Genomic DNA, 17,241 nt, shown 5'->3' on the forward strand with positions numbered 1-17,241 from the left:
GATGCAGCTGCAGGGGTGATCTTCACTATCTCCCTATCTCTATCACTAGCTTCACTAAAGAGTCTCCCAACATTTTTCACAGGAGTTAATCCTGGAAGATATCTCCTTGCTGCGAGTCACTAGGGAACAGCGGGAGGCTCTTCTACAGCAATGTGGATTCCGCCCTGGACCCTATGCGGGTTGTCTGTGTTCAGCGATGGTCCCGTCCCCCCTCGCGGCACAGTGGCGCGGACGCGTTAGCCTGACTGGGACAAGGACAACAGTGGCTCTCCCTATAAACCTGTGCAGGCATATTGCCCACGCTCTGGCTGAAACTTTTGCTGAGATAACTGCAGACGATTACCGCGACGTGATAGACCACATCAATGGGCTATTCCACATCTAGGCTGGCATGCATACAGCCCGAACCCCCCTTCCTCTCCAGAAACATTTCCACCCAGAAAATAAAAGTCGCTTACCGGTAACCCGCTGCTCTGCTTGTCCTTCTGCAACTGCTGGCTGCTGCGATTGGGTACTTTCCTCTTGGCTTGAGAAGAGCTCCTGGCTGCATGCCTCAAGGGACTCTGGGGTGTCTTCTGGGGTGTCACTCGCGTATTCCTTCCCCCTCCGCCTCCTCCTGTCCCCCACCCGGCTCAGAAGTGTCCATCGTGGTCCTGGGATTGGCAGTGGGGTCACCCCCCAAGTATCGCGTCCATCTCCCTGTAAAAACGGCAGGTCGTGGGGGCAGCTCCGGATCGGCGATTACCCTCGCGGGCTTTGTAATAGGCACTCCGCAGCTCTTTAACTTTCATCCTGCATTGTAGTGCGTCCCGATCATGGCCCCTATCCAGCATGGACCTTGATACCTGCTCAAAGATATCGTAATTCCTACGGCTGGAGCGCAGCTGGGACTGCACAGCTTCCTCCCCCCAAACACTAATGAGGTCCTGCAATTCGCCAGTGCTCCATGCTGGGGCTCGTTTGCCACGTGGAGGCATGGTCACCTGGAAAGTTTAACTGATTGCACTCCACACACACCTGGCTGCAGCAAACAGGAAGGAGATTTTTAAAATTCCCGGGGCATTTAAAGGGCGGGTCACCTGAGGCAAGAGCAGTAGAGTGCAAACTGATGAGCAGAGTGGCTGAACAGGAATTCTGGGATAACTCCTTATTCCCTGGAGGACAATTAAAGCGCTGGTGAGTGTCCACACCTGCTGAGCAGTGCTGGATCACCAGCGCTGCACTCCTTATACCCCAACCCTGACGGGTTTTCAGCCAGCGCTGCAACCAGGGAGTTGCAGCGCTGGTTGTGCCCTGCAAGTGTGGACGGGGTGTAATTGCAGCGCTGGAAAGCCTCCACCAGCGCTGCAACTTGTAAGTGTAGCCAAGCCCTAAGAAAAGAAAATTAGAAGCAGTAGGACTCAATCTTGCCTAAATATAACTGATTGGTCTAAAGGATTACAACATTAAATATACAAACTTCTAACAAGTGTGTGCACTCTCAGCATGCCTTTTCATCATATTTTAAATTAAGACTGTATCTTATAAACTTAACAATACAAGGCAACCAAACAAACAATGTTTATCAAAACACACAAGTGTGTTTGTACAACAGGTTCCCAGGACACCAAGAGCATACATAAATCATAGGCCTTGTCTATATGGATAGTTAGACCAAAGTGAAAGCCTTTGTGGATGTTGTCATTTTGGTTTCAATCAGGTTTATTTCAGATTAGCTTAAATTGATTACAAACAGGTTTAAATTAAATTGAGATAAGAGTACACAGAGGGCTTTCACTGGTTTAACTAAACTAGGGCAAATTTGTGTGTGGACAAATTTAAAAAAGAGGAGGTTCTTTTCAATCTGCCTAGATATCAAAGGAAAGATACTGGTTGTCAATATGTCCACACTTTGTCACATGCTTTTAACTGTCCAAAGTACTTTTCAAATTTCATTTCCAAACAAATATGAGACTAGTACAATCAGTTAGGCAAGACTTAGAAAGCAGTAGGACTCATTTTCTTTTCCTAGAGACAAAACCCATCTTTTTGTGTAAATAAGAAGAAATCCTTAAGCTGATCACCAATTGTTCAAAACAAATGCAATCAACTAAAAATCACATTTCTGTCATAGAATTTACCTTCTATTACAAGTAACACATGATTAGTGTAACCGAAAGATAACTTTTAAAAGTTAACTAATGTATTTACTTTGTGCATTTGGCAATGTTTTCTGTGTAATCAGTTTCACTGCAATCCATTTTCTGTGTTTGTGTATTTTTTTCACACAGTAATAGAGAGAATTGTTCTTAAAATGTGGTTCCATATTTTAATTTGAATTGGACTTCCCTCAAATGCTGTCCCAGATTCAATTCTGCAGTCCAGGGGCTTAAGGAAAATTTTTTACTCTGATACCCAAATCCCATATAATCCTACTAAATATCATTTAGTCAGTAAAGCCTCACTGAGTACCTATTTTTGTGTTAAGACATGTATCTAAATGAGGGAAGTGATATATTACAATGTTAACAGTATTTATGGCTTCCTCAAATTCCTAGAATTGGCCATACTGTGATTTTGAGACCTGAAGCTACTACTCCCACTTCTGAAATCTAGGGGCTACATTCCATGATTCGTTCCTTGCATTATATATAAACTGCTATTGTAACCCTGACACTTCAAGTCACAGTCAGCAGTTGTCCAACAACTCTATATAGCCTCTTAATTTTCTAACGGGGTGGTGGGAAGGGAAAAAGGGATATTAGCAGAGCCCTGGAAGGGCAAATGGGAAGAGTTCATATAAATTTAACAAAGGAACTATTAATGCCTCTGTGGAAGGCGGATTGAGGAAAGCTTATGTAAATACACACATACTGTGGAAAACTAAGCAAGTGTGCTTATCACCCGGATCTCTTTGCATATATGTTTTATTCCTTTGCCCTCCCCCCATTGCCTTTTTAGATTGTAAATTCTTTTTGTTGGTAGAATACCTACCATAAGGGGGCCTGATCCTGATTAGGCCCTAAAGTATTAACCAGTAACTGGAGGAGAGCAGGAGATAATTAACATGAGATAGGGAATGAATGAGTGAACAGCAGGAAAGGATAGTGGATTGTCAGGGAGGAAAAGAATAGGAGTGGGGCAGACTGTTTATAGGTTGTAAAGCTCTGCTCTGGCAGTTGTTTTGTAAGGCGCGCACACAAAAAAAGCATGGAGTGCGGGGGTTGGAGTGCTTGTTCTAGCGTCTAGAATGTGCAGGTGGATTGAGGGGATGGTACAAAATGAGCCAAGGCAGGCTGCTCTGTAGTGGACCTTGCACTGGCCACAAAAACACTTGGAAGGGGTTGTGATGGTGCAGGAATCGGACATGCTAACTAATAGGAATATTCAGGCCCTTCTGGCTTGATGCAGGGAGGTGTGCATACAAACCCATACAATTGTCTAGGATAAAGAAAAATGGAAATGACTCTTTCATGACTTACCGGTACTCTGCAGTGGAATTGGCAAACTGTGTTAATATAAAATAAGTTTCTGGAATTGTCAAAGCTAATATCAGGTGATGGATTATATGGTGTTACCTGCAAGATTTCTGTTGATGCGTACCTTTGCCTATGTTATAGCCATAGAAACATCACCTTTACCAGAATTTTGTATCCCCCAGGGCTAATGCAGAAAACTGTTTAGAGACAGGTTAGGCTTGATCCACTCATCATGAAAAGTTTTAATTTCACTGTTACCTTTGGTTGTAATTCTGCTAGTTAGTCCAACAACTTTCTTTGCTCTGATGGTTCATTTTGACCCAAGATGCATTTAGTAGCAGATTATGAAATGGCAGGCAGCTGGCTGAATTCAGAAAATCCATTTTCCAGCAATCAGACTATTTCACAATGTGCTTGTTTGTTTTGGTTGCTAGCTTTTTTTTTGCACATTCCCTATTGTGTGTGTGTGTGTGTATGTATATATATATATATTTATTTTATTTTTTAAAGGATTGGACCTATCCCATGAGAAGAGAGATGCAGGTATGACACTTTAATTTGTTCATTTGAGCCAAACCTCAGTGGCTCATTCAGTAAGTACGTGGAGTTGCCAAATGAAAGACTTGAGTTCAAAACTAACCTCAGGCTCTTAGATAGCAGGCTGGCGGTATTGCAGCAGATTTGCCTCCTGGGGGAGGGTGCATGCTACATTGTTCTTTAATTCCCCACCCCAAGTGGCTAGCATAGAGTAATTACAGTATATAGCAGGAGGATACTAGCAAACTCTTTTGCTGGACATGTGTTGTGTTCTATTGGAAGTTTAAGTATGAAGGGAGAGAGTTTTTTTTTTTAATGGGGGAAGAGGGAATGAGGAGAGAAGAGTGGACAGTCTAGACTGAAGGGTGACTGGGATCTGTGTTGCAAACATAAAATTAAAAAACACTATTAATTGGGAATCTTGGACTCTCTCCCAACACCTGAAATATACAGTATTCTGCCTTCATGTATGTGTTAGAGCATGGGAATTACAAATAGACTAGAACTTTGCTTCTGACTTAAATTCATTCAGAAGCAGGTGTTCTCAAATAGCAGCCTTTGGGGAACGTAAGTGTTAGTACATGACCTTTCAGCCAAACCCTTGCAGAAAATAAAGATCTTCAGACAGGCCTGAAAGTGAGATTGAGTGGAGGGGGGATAACTGGATACAAATTAATCATTTGTTACTAACTGTCTATAAAGTGAAATGACTTATTGCATATGTAAACTGTACATAAGTGAGCTTTTGGAATACCTAAAATGACTTGCCTTCACCCCAGCTCACAATTCCACTGAAACCCACTATTTAAGCAAGGGCTGGATAAGGTGTGGCAATCTAACTTGAACTTTGTCCATATAAAGGATTTAATTTCTCTTTCAAAAATAAGAGTCTCTTCTTATGGATCACATTTCTTTTACTTTGCACAACTCTTTTTTTCCTAGCCCTGTTACAAATGACGCTTGATAACATGTCCCTCACAACATGATAAATTACTTATTTCTATGGCCACAGTTGCAGTTGAGAGCCCAATGCATTTTTAACTAAGTTTTTTGAGTTGATGTTTAATGTTTTTTTTTCCCCTGTAGGAAATTTTACCTGGGTTATTTTTAGGCCCATATTCTTCAGCTATGAAAAGCAAGGTACGGTTTTCAGAATATTCTCCTCTAAGTAAAGTTCTAGCAAAATTGCTCTTGGCACATTGTTAATATAGTTATTGTGGAAAAAGTAAATCGCATACAGTTAATATTTACACAACTCTCTGAAGTCTTTCATATGAGCTCAGTATAAATGAGACAAGATAAATGAGGTAATATCTTTTATTGGACCATCTTCTACTTTCAAGCTACACAGAGCTCTTCCTCGAGTCTGGGGAAAGTACTCAGGGGATACGCCTGCACAGCAAAGAGAAACCTGCGGCTGGCCTGTGGACTCCGACTCAGGCTTGCGGGGTTCTGGCTGCTTCATTGCTGTGTAGACTTCTGGGCTCAGGCTGGAGCTTGAGATCTGGGACCCTCCCACCTCACAGAGTCCTCAAGCCCAGGCTCCAGCCTGAGCCCAGAAGTCTACACAGCAATGAAACAGCCCCTCACGGGTCAGCCGCAGGTGTTTCTTTGCTGTGTAGATATACCCAGTGTCACAGCTAAATACATGGTCGAACAGATAGATTAGCATAAGAAGTTAGCATATATTCTAAGCGGGACTGTTAATGGTCCACTTCACCTTGAATAAATGCTAACTTCTGATGCTAATCTATCTGTTCCACCTTGTATTTAGCCGTGACACTGAGTCCCTTTCCCAGACCCGAGGAAGAGCCTGTCTAGTTTGAAAGCTTGTCTCTCTCACCAACAGAAATTGGTCCAATAAGATATTACCTCACCCACCTTGTTTGTCTAAATACCCTGGGACCAACACAGCTACAGCAACTCAGTATGAATGACATATTGTCCACTTTATTATCTGCTATGGTTTGTCAGATTTGCAAACTCGAAAAATGTGTTAACTCAGGCAGGATGAAGGTAATCTGGGGCTGTAGGAACACTAGGACATGAGGTTCCCTGGCCTGTGCCGTGGTCCTGCTCCTCCCAGAGCAGTGAATCTTGGAATAGGCACCCCCTTCTGATACATGGGGCAGTTTAGTTCACACCTTTCAGCTGTTATTTCAAGCTGTCTGCAGACTCAGGTAGACACCTTTGTATCTGTTGCACCCAGTTCGTGTTTATGAGTTTTCCATGTCAATCATGAGAGCACAAAGCTTATTTTTAAACAAATGAAAACTGAGACTCATGTAGTCACATGCCTAGGATGTTAACTCCTGAAGTCAGACCCTGAACTCAGCTACAGTGATTTATTCACTTGCCTCTGCCATATACTACTGCCACCCTACTCACTTCAGACAAAGGAATAATTGGAGATAGGTATATCTCCTAGAACTGGAAGGGACCCCGAAAGGTCATCGAGTCCAGCCCCCTGCCTTCACTAGCAGGACCAAGTACTGATTTTGCCCCAGATCCCTAAGTGACCCCTCAAGGATTGAACTCACAACCCTGGGTTTAGCAGGCCAATGCTCAAACCACTGAGCTATCCCTCCCCCCTAGATCTGTAATACTAGATTGTATAAACAAGTATTCAGTGACTTCCCCTAAAGGTGATGAGCATTTCTTAGTGATTTCACCATAATTAACAACATCTGAGTTTATAGATTAACTTTACATAGATTGTGGCAAGCAGATATGTCTGTGAATGCTCCTTTGTACTTTGTTCAGAAAATGGATATTGGGCCATTGACAGTTATTTCTCTGTTAGTGTTATAACCATAAACCAGATCAGTCAATATAATATTTATGTAGCGTGAACTAAGTGGCAGGGGTTCTGTTTTAACATATCCCAGAGGCAGAGAAAAGGTTTGCAAAATTACATTTATATCACTTCTCGCCTGTTACGGACTGGTTCCATCAAGATTCAGTGGTAGCAGGAATATTACCACATGGCACTTGAGAGAGATTTCAGAGAAATTGAAGGGTGTGTTGGGAGTGGGGGAACCATTTTTTAAATCCCCTCTCTGCTGGGTGCTTTTTTATCCCTGCTGCTAGGAGCATCCTTCATATAACTCTACATTTGATAAAACAGTTCTTCTCTTTATCTGAATATTGGAGGTCTAGTCTTAAATGTATTAACTTTTCATGTACTTGCCTGAGAACCGCAATCTAACATTTCACATCAATCACATTTTAAGGATAGCGTGTTATTTTTTATTATAACTCTAAATATGCCACAATAAAAAACATATCTGTTCTTTAAAAATGTGACCTAAATTCTTATCTTTTGCAGCTACCTATACTTCAGAAACATGGAATAACCCATGTAATATGCATACGGCAAAATATTGAAGCAAATTTTATTAAACCAAACTTCCAACAATTATTTAGGTAAGAAATGAACATAACAGCATTCTGAAAAATAAAACAATATTGAAGATCTTATTTTGAAAAGCTATGCTTTAATTATATTTAATGGGATTTTTAAAGGTGTTTTCCTTATTGCTAGCATGGTCCTCTCAAGTAATTGTGTTATGTTTATATTAATTGTTTGAAAAATGTCTCACTAAAATAAACAAGGTTGTGTCAGATAATCTCTAAAATGTGTATTTGCCCCACCACGCCACAAAATACTTTGTGGTTTGCCTGACAAACACAGAGTCTCCAACTGTCTTCCAATTACTGAGCTGTCAGTTCTGGGTATAGTTTGTTTTAGTAAGTTGAAACACTGCTGCGATAACTGATTCAAAGACAATATATGCAGCCTTTTTGTGGCATCCAGGGCCCCCAGAAGAGAGTTCAGGTACAATTTATCATTTTGACAATATTGGGAATATGGAATAGCTGTTCAGCTACATTATATATAAATTCATATCCAGCTTGGTCCTCTGCATGTTTGATTCCTAAGAGGTTTCACACTGCATTTTGGATCTCATCCTTCCAGCTGAGAACTGGATAGATCCTTCAGATTCAGTCAGAACCTTTTAACAGCCTACAAGGGTGCTACATTCCCCGTAGTCCTGGAAATGAGACAGGAAATTGAGGCTAGGTCTCTTATATGGGATTGTACAACTTTTTATGCAGTTTTCTGAATGACATGGTTGCAAAGCTATCTTGCAGATTTACTGTACCCATTAAAGAAAAGGCAATATGTAATACTGTTGTATGCTCACAGTAGCTGTTTTAATTTCAGGTATTTAGTCTTGGATATTGCAGATAATCCAGTTGAAAATATAATACGATTTTTCCCTACGGTAAGTATCTTGGTCAGTCAGTTTCAGTGGATTGTGGATGGAGCAGTTCATAGTCAAATTTTCCAAAGTGACTAGTAATTTTGGGTGTTGCAGTTTTTCAGTGCCTAACTTGAAACATTTTATAATGGATTCTATTCCAGACTCTGCCACTGTCCTGCTTATTGACCTTGTTCAGGTCAGTTTCACCTCTCTGTGCCTCACTTTCCCTATCTGTGGAACTGGGACAATCATACTGACCTCCTCTGTAAAGCACTTTAAGATCTGCTGATGAATAGTGCTATATAAGAGAGAGTTGGTGGTGGTATTATTATTTTATTATTAGTGCTTGATTTTCAGTGGGTGCTCATCACTTTCTGGAAAGCAGGCCCATTTAAGGTATCCCAAGATGTGTACCCAGAATTACTAGATATTTTGGAAAACCTTGGTTTGTAAGAATCAGCCCTATAATTTTTTCCTTACAGCAAATGTTAGTACAGGTCAGCTTAAAAAATGAAAGGAAACTGGATGGTGCAAAATTTCAATTCATTTTCTGGAAGCATATCTTAATCTACTTTAAAGGACTTTAAAAGGCAATTTTCATAATAAAAAAAATCATTGTAATACCTAGTTACACTCTGGAACGTTAAACAGAAAAATTTGGTTAAAGAAATGCTGAGCCTCAATTTGTACACTTTGGGTTGTTTTTGAGAGAATTGAAGCATTTTATGAGAATTCCCCCCCAAATTAAGTTGGGGGAGAGGGAAATCACATCTGGCCTTGCATCTTACAGTAGTCCCAGTGTTTTCATATTGTGGACCACATAATAGTCTGTTTCCTGGGGCCACCTCCTTTCTAATCATTAATCCATATTTGATCACAGAGCAGTTTGCTGACATGGATGGTAACACTGTAGAAGTGTGTACTTTCAGCGGTCAAACACAGTAAAACGTTGTCCCCTCTCTTTGAGGGGAAAAATCATTCACTTTTTGTTCATCTCACTCTTTATTCCTTCAGTGTACTACTCTGCAGCGACTTGCCTTCTCCCCATTCCCCTGCGCATGCTGCCGGGCTGCATGGTCCTTTTTCTGCCCTGTTCCGTGTAACTGTTTTACCCTGGATATGCCTTTCCCACATCCAGGATGGCTCGTTTGCTCTCCTATGTAGCAGTGACCCAAAAAAGAGATGGCTCGTTTCCAGCTGCTTTTGAAGGTTACTGGGCTCTTCTGTGCAGTGAAGAGACTGGAGGCTTGAAGAGCAGCTGGAAACAAGGAAGAACCAGCACTATTTGGTGACCCAGAGAGCTCTTTAGACCACACATCCCACGCTGTAGGTTGATTAATAGAAACCTACACAATAGATTTTAAAAGGTGGCTTTTTACAGTAGATACACCAACATCAATGTAATTCTTCGTAAGTACTTTATTGTGACCCAGATTATATTTGTGTTGGGTATTTTGCTTTTCATCTGTTCACTTCTGGATAGCATAGGCTGTTTGCATTGAATTGACATGAAGTATCTTGGGGTCATGTTGGGATTATAAATAACAAACTTTGTTTGTGGTAATGCTTAACTAAAATGTGTTTAATTTCTGATAATTAATTAAAAACTTTTCTTTGTATCTCAAAATTCTCATTAAAAAAAACCCCTAATTTGTATGTAGAAGAGTTAAGTGACAGCATGTAAAAATCTTGAATCTTTACATACTGACTAATGATGTTTGGTGTGAAAACGCTTCAGTTTTTAAATGTAAAAATGGTGTTAGTATTTACAGCTCTAGTTGGAACTGCATGTCTTCATGTAACCAACTCACTCTTTTCCCTATAGACGAAAGAATTTATTGATGGAAGTTTACAAACTGGAGGTAAACTTGGATTCACTTTTTCTTTGATTTACCTAATATCCTAATAGTTTGTTACAAAGCTTTAAAAATCCACTTGCTTAGTTCTGTGTATCTGGACATAAATATTTGTAACCATCAAGTACCGAAGTGGGGATTTCCCAAATGTTAGGGTTTTTTGGCTGACTGGTGCTTGTCATTTTGCATGCTCATGAACCTGGTAGTGGAACTAGTCTTAACATTGCATTTTAATATAGGCCCAATACAACTATTCTCCTTCCCTTCCACCCCAACTTGGATAACCAATCTATTCCTAGAGCAGTCTGTACACTGCAGATTTGATTGTGTTCTGGAAACTAATAAGATTCATATGGTCGGGGTTTTGTTTTTAAATGTAGGGCCTTGCTCCTATACTAGGATCCGCGCTAACAGGATCCCGGTTAGTGATCTAGAGTGAAGTGAAACAAAATTTGTAAGACACTAACCTATTATTCTTCAGAAAATACCTTGTTGTTGCATAGATGTGTTTAAGGAGAAAAGCTGGTAAACTTGGGAGAGAATAATTTTTACCCATCTATACAAGTAATTCCCTCTCTTCTCAGGAAAAGTTCTTGTCCATGGAAATGCAGGGATTTCTAGAAGGTAGGAATGGTTCCCTTTTTTCTTTTGTTTTTTTATATGCAGTATGTTTTTTTTCTAAATAGTTTGTTTCTTTTCAGTGCTGCCTTAGTTATTGCATACATTATGGAAACATTTGGGGTGAAGTACAGGTAAGAACAGTATATTTAAACTGAGTTGTAATTAAGTTATCTGTAAAAATTGAAATAAGTTTAATTTAAAAAAAAAAATATGGGACATTGGTCCATTTGCAGTTTAGGATAACTGCCGCCTTCCCAACCAAGTACTTAGTTGTAAATGTAAAGTAATGATTTAACTTTGAAAATTCTTTTTAATATTACTAAGGGATGTACACCCTGTGGCTTCAGGGCTTAAGCCAACCTTTAACTCTTGGGGATTGAGAGGAGACTTTTTTCCCTTTGGGCAGATTATCCCGATTGCCTGCTGCAGGGTTGCTTTCAGCTTCCCCTGAAGCAGTTGGAGACAGGATACTGGACTAGATGGACCACTAGTCTGATCTCGTGTGGCAATGCCCATGTTCTTGCCTGCTGTAATAGTCCCTTGGGGCCTTTGCCACCCAGTGCAGTTTAGAGATGTCCTAACGCTGTGCCTTGACCAATCTTTTGGCCCTAGGCAAGGGGGAGCCTAAAGGTATTTAATAAAATAGGTATATCTCCACTTTTTTAATATATCTCTCATAGAACTGGAAGGGATGCCGAAAGGTCATAGAGTCCAGGCCACCTGCCTTCACTAGCAGGACCAAGTACTTATTTTGCCCCAGATCCCTAAGTGGCCCCCTCAGGAAATGAACTGACAACCCTGGGTTTAGCAGGCCAGTGCTCAAACCACAGAGCTATCCCTCCCCCCCAAAGCCAGCTCCTACACCACAAGCTAGTTCAGGTACAGAAGGGCTAGTTCTAATGGTCTTTTAAAGAAAATTGTTTCCCCCCAAGAATTTAGAGCCAGTAGCAATAGACTGCTGTAGCTAGAGATGACTGCAGAGATCTCTTTTCTCTTTAAGGGATGCATTTACTTATGTTCAAGAAAGAAGATTCTGTATTAATCCTAATGCTGGATTTGTCCATCAACTTCAGGTAACATTTTTTTCCTGGTTATAACTTAAATCACATGGCTTCCTTTCCAGCCAGTTATGTATATACTTATGCAACTAAAAATCAATGTTTCTGAAGTGATTTAAAATTAAACTAATTAGTATGTTTGTTAGCATACTCTGACACTCGTTTATCTGGAACTGTGGGGGGTGGAGGAGAAGAGGAGAGCTGTCACTTAAATCAGGTACTAGAATCAAACTTTGAAAAAAGCAACTTCAGACATTAGTAAAGAAATGAAAATCTGTTATTTCATACATCATCTTAGGGCTTCTTAACTGCTGGTTAGTCGGCAGCCAGGGGAGAACTTCAGAGCAGATATTGTGGTCCACAACCACTACATTTATTTGCATCATCTCAAATAACAGGAAATATGAAAATCTAATATAGCAAGCTCAGTAGTAAGGCTTGACATCTCTATGCCACCAGATTTAAATAGGTCTTGTGTAAATGGCTGGGAAGCCTGGGGTGATCTGCTGAAATGGGCTTGTAATACTTGTCATTCATCCACTTGGCTGCCTGGTGGTGAGACAACTTATTTAGTTTTATTTTTACAGTATCTTATTTCTAGGAAGCTTCTCCTTGTGCAGTCATCTTATTTCTAAATTTGTGGCATTTGTTTGCAGTAAAATAATACCTTGTCTTCATCTTCACGGCCCTGTGCAATTGTGCCCGTCTAAAATCGCTGCAGTTGTGCTATCTTGACAGTTCAGTTGCCTTATAGTCCAGATCCCCTTCCTGAAGCAACACTGCCTCCTTTTCCCTAAACGTCCTTCCTGGAGAACCTGTGTTCGTGCAACCTTATTCTCCTCCTCGAGTGCCTCTGCTGTTAGGTGGATGCCGTCTTTTTCCTCCACCCTGCCCTGACTGTCTCAGTTTGAACACTAATTGCCACAAGAAAGAAAAATGGGGCTAACAAGATGGATGTGTTCCAATAAGCTTAACTCATTGTTTACTAAATGTTTTCATTCCCAGAAACCCTCTGACCTTTGCCTTATGCAGTTTTCTCTCTAACTTACAGTCCTGTCTCCTTACTTTGCAAAGGGCCACGCATACCCAGTAGCAATATGTCCTTATTTTTTTAGGAATATGAAGCCATCTATCTAGCAAAATTAACTATCCAGATGATGTCACCACTGCAGCTGGAGAGATCGCTCTCTGTTCCACCTGGTACTACAGGTGAGAAGTCTCTTCTGTTCTGTGTAACTACTCTCTCCTTTCCTAAGGACAGTGGTGTGGCTTGGTTTTGTGAAGTGATTTCCATTGGCAACAATGGTCAGGCTTACTTGTGCAGTGCATCTGTTTCTCTCTGAGTGAAAAATGACTTCAATTGATATATAGAGGTTACTTGCAATCTTGTGTATAGGATGGAGTACTGAAAATGTGCCACTGCCCTGATATGCTGGAGAAAGGGTGGCTTTGTGGTAAGCATCCCCAGAACCTGCTGAAAGCCCTGAGCTACACGGAGCGCCAGATTTGGGGGGAGGGCACCCAATAATCAGAGCATATTCCATGCCTAAAGCTAAGGCAGTTCTGCTTGGAAGGGAGGATTTTGCTGTGTTTCAGTTGAGAGAGCTGGGCACTTTTAAAATGTTACCTTAGTCTCCCTCCCTCGCATTGTCCCAACAGCAGCCTCTGGTCAGGCAAGGAGCACATGCCATGATGACAAAAGGGTGAGGCTTTAATAGCCCACACCCACTGCACATACTCAGATATGATTTCTCAGTTGCTTAGGCCTGGTCTACACTGTGGGGAGGGGGGGTGTCGATCTAAGTCACGCAATTTCAGCTACGTGAATAATGTAGCTGAAGTCGATGTACTTAGATCGACTTACTGTGGTGTCTTCACCGCAGTGAGTCAATTGCTGCCGTTCCACCGTCTACTCCGCCTGCGCCTCTCCCGGTGGTGGAGTACAGGAGTCAACAGGAGAGCGCTCAGGGATCAATTTATCGTGTCTAGACTAGACGTGATAAATAGACCCCCGTTGGATTGATCGCTGCCCACAGATCCAGCAGGTAGTGTAGGGATACCCTTAATTCTTTAACTTATCCTTTAAAAAAGACTAAATTTGAGCTGCTTGCTGTAGCCATGTCCAGTAACAAAGTGCACTTGGAATGTTTCACAGTGGAAAAAGTGTTGCCTTTGTTACATCTCCTATAACCCAAATGGCTGAACATTTGAGGTGCGGGGGGAGAGAGACTAGTCAGAGACCAAGCATGGAAAGCTTCTCTCCCACAATGTGAAAGTTTTGGAAGGTTGAGTATGTGCAGATTTGAGTTTCTAATGCAAACTGTCTTGTGATCTTAATCATAGTAGGTGCTTATAACAACTGACTTCTTAAAGCATATTCTCTAATCTTTTTTCTTCTTCTTCTTCTTAGGAAGTTTGAAGCGAACACATGAGGATGAGGAAGAATTTGGAAATATGCAAGTGGCAGCAGCACAGAATGGGTGATGTAGGGCACCACTATTCATAGAGATTGTGAATTCCTGCAGTGGAAGTGAAGAAAACTAGAAAAGATAAATTAACACAAAACAATGAACACACCCAGAGCTTCTTTTCAAATACATGTTGCTTCCAGATGTAAATCTGCCTCTGCAACACACTAAGCAACATTTTAATATGTTGGACTTCTTGAATGAATAGATGGCACTGATTGTTTTACTCCTTTTTTACACTTTACAGTTTTATTCTATACCAAGATTTTTGGACTTGCAAAGAGGTATTATTGCAATAATGCACTTTTCATACTTGAAATTTCTTTATTTGTATGATATAAAGTTATTACTTTAAACAAAATGCAAGCTGGGGGGATTTGTTTATAAAGTTATTTGTGTAATTTATAACAAGAGACTTTAGTAAAGAAAAGTTTGCTAAAATTCACTGTGTTCTAAGTATATATTGCAACTTTAGTTACTCCACTTTTAGAAATATACAAAAAGTGGAAATATATCCTGTTTTTACAAACTTCCATATACCTTCTGCTGTTAGCAGTTGAAACCTCCCCAATTATCTGAACAGCATCGATTCATTATCTTCACAATAAAACCCCATTATGTACCAATTTATCTTCAAATACACTGACTACGCTCTTGTTAGTCTTTGAGAATACTGATCTAAAAACCTCCATTAGTATAATGCAGGCTAATCTAATAACTATCTGGTTAGAGTAAATTATTAAATAACAGGGTCATATGTTAAAGTAAGCAAAGGGGAAATCACCATCTCAGCTTGATGTATTCTAGGACTGAAATCTTTCTATTAGCAAGCAGGAATCAGTAAGTTTCAGTGTAAGGCAGTGGTCCCCAACCTTTTCGTCTGGCGGGCGCCAGATGAAGGACCGTGGCGGTGGTGGAGCATCTGCCGAAATGCCGCCGAATTTCTGTGGCTTTTTGGTGGCGACGCCTCTCGATGATGCCACTTGCCGCCGACTAACAACGTCATCGAGCGGCATCGCCGCCGAAACGCCGCAGAAATTTGGCGGCATTTCGGTGGATGCTCAACCGCCGGCCAGGACACAGGTGCATTTAGATGCCCCCACGGGTGCCATGGCACCCGCGGGCACCGCGTTGGGGACCCCTGGTGTACGTTTTTGGCAAACTTAGTTAAGTCATCCAATAGTTGATGTAACAAAATCAAAAATAGAACCATTGCCTACCAGTTCATTTCCAATGCCTTTCCCGTGTATTGTATCAAACAAGGGACCCTTCGGACAAGTAGCGGTGAGAGCATACTGCAAGACCGTAGCCAGGGGTGAAAGTAAAATACAGCTCTTACCGGTACGGGGCCCACTCTGCCCCCCTCCCCCACTCTCAGCAGGGCCTCAGGTGGAACGGCCAGGGTGAAAGTGAGTTACATTTCTTACTGGTACAGTCCAGAGGCAAGCAACACACCTCTCCTACATACCTCCCATTGCATGACTTCGATATAGAAAATAAAGCTGCTACTACCAGTACTGTCTGTAATAAAACTTTAATATTGGAATAAGCCTGAAAAAGTGAAAACTCACTGTCACATTTTTCTCCTTGTCCTCCCTCCTCCTTCAGCCAGGTTGCCAACACGGCTAGGCTCCGGTTCCCCCGACCCCTCGCACTTAGCAGGGGCTGCAGTGGCTCCCCTATAGCTTGCAGCAGAGAGCAGGGGGACTGGCTGAAGGAGAAGCCTCCCTAGGATGCCTGCTGCCTGCATTGGAACAGTTTGAACTCAGCTGTTCACTCCGCAGGATTAGGGGCCATTTATGACATCCTTGTTAATTTCACTCACAGTTGTTGGGGGGTGGGAGGTGAGACCAAGGCAGGGGCAGAATACAATAGGCATTTGACTGCACAGCTTAAATCCAGAGCTAATGGAAGGGGAAAACTCACTGTCACATTGGTTTCTCTTCCTCCTCCTCCTCCAGCCAGGCTGCCGAGGGGGCTAGGCTCCGTGCTTCCCATCCCCATAACCTGGCACTCAGGAGGGGCTGCAGCGGCTCCGCTCTAGCTTGCAGCAGGGAGCAGGGGGACTGGCTGAGGGGGATGCCTGCTGCCTGCATAAGAACAGTTTAAATTTAGCTGTTTACCCTGCGGTTCAGACTGCGGATTAGGGGCCATTTCTGGCATCCTTGTTAATTTCACTCACAGTTGTTGGGGCTGGAGGAGGGAGGAGAGAAATGGATGTGACAGTGACTTTTCTCCTTCCACTGGCTTTTATTAGCTCTGGATTTAAGATGTGCAGCCAAATGCCTATTGTATTCTGCCCCTGCCTTGGTCTCCCCCGGCCCCAACAACTGTGAGTGAAATTAATAAGGATGCCAGAAATGGCCCCTAATCCGTGGTCTGAACTGCGGGGTGAACAGCTAAACTTAAACTGTTCTTATGCAGGCAACAGGCATCCTGGGCAGGCTTCTCCCTCAGCCAGTCCCCCTGATCCCTGCTGCAAGCTAGAGGGGAGCCCCTGCAGCCCCTGCTGAGTGCGAGGGGTCGGAGGAACACGGAGCCTAGCCACGTCGGCAGCCTGGCTGGAGGAGGAGGGAGGAGAGAAACCAGTGTGACAGTGAGTTTTCCCCTTCCAAGCTTTTATTAGTGTTGAGTTTAAACTGTTTTTTATGCAGCCAAAAGAGGCAAAAGTAAGCCAGTACTGAATGTTGCACTTATTTGCCGGTACGCTGCTGCATCTTTTTTTTTAACCGATACTCCATACCGGCCCGTACTGGCTTACTTTCACCTCTGACTGTAGCCTGGTTGACCGAATGGAGGAACACTGACGTTTCAGTCAAACACCAGCAAGTGTGTCTGCCATTAGAGATAAGATCTATGCACCTCCAAAAGGTTAAAATTAATAAATTCTGTTTAAAAAACACTTAGCTGTGCAACCTTTATTCTTCTCAAGCATTCAAGTCAAGAATTGCCAAGGTTTTTCACACAATCTTCTG

The 17,241-nt window shown here is 42.0% G+C and overlaps 1 protein-coding gene across 1 annotated transcript in view; it reads left to right on the plus strand.

The window, feature by feature from the left end:
• The window catches only part of STYX (serine/threonine/tyrosine interacting protein), a 32,354-nt gene extending 17,647 nt beyond the window's left edge, over positions 1 to 14,707 (plus strand). Inside the window, exons 2-11 of the mRNA XM_045015208.1 lie at positions 3,969 to 4,001; positions 5,082 to 5,135; positions 7,324 to 7,421; positions 8,224 to 8,284; positions 10,089 to 10,125; positions 10,704 to 10,743; positions 10,821 to 10,871; positions 11,741 to 11,813; positions 12,914 to 13,007; positions 14,209 to 14,707. Coding sequence (XP_044871143.1) covers positions 3,969 to 4,001; positions 5,082 to 5,135; positions 7,324 to 7,421; positions 8,224 to 8,284; positions 10,089 to 10,125; positions 10,704 to 10,743; positions 10,821 to 10,871; positions 11,741 to 11,813; positions 12,914 to 13,007; positions 14,209 to 14,282 — 615 coding nt within the window. The 3' untranslated portion in view covers positions 14,283 to 14,707. The remainder of the gene's footprint in view (positions 1 to 3,968; positions 4,002 to 5,081; positions 5,136 to 7,323; positions 7,422 to 8,223; positions 8,285 to 10,088; positions 10,126 to 10,703; positions 10,744 to 10,820; positions 10,872 to 11,740; positions 11,814 to 12,913; positions 13,008 to 14,208) is intronic.
• Positions 14,708 to 17,241: the final 2,534 nt, after the last annotated feature.

This window comes from Mauremys mutica, chromosome 4, assembly GCF_020497125.1.
Source record: "Mauremys mutica isolate MM-2020 ecotype Southern chromosome 4, ASM2049712v1, whole genome shotgun sequence".
NCBI classification, from domain to species: Eukaryota; Metazoa; Chordata; order Testudines; family Geoemydidae; genus Mauremys; species Mauremys mutica.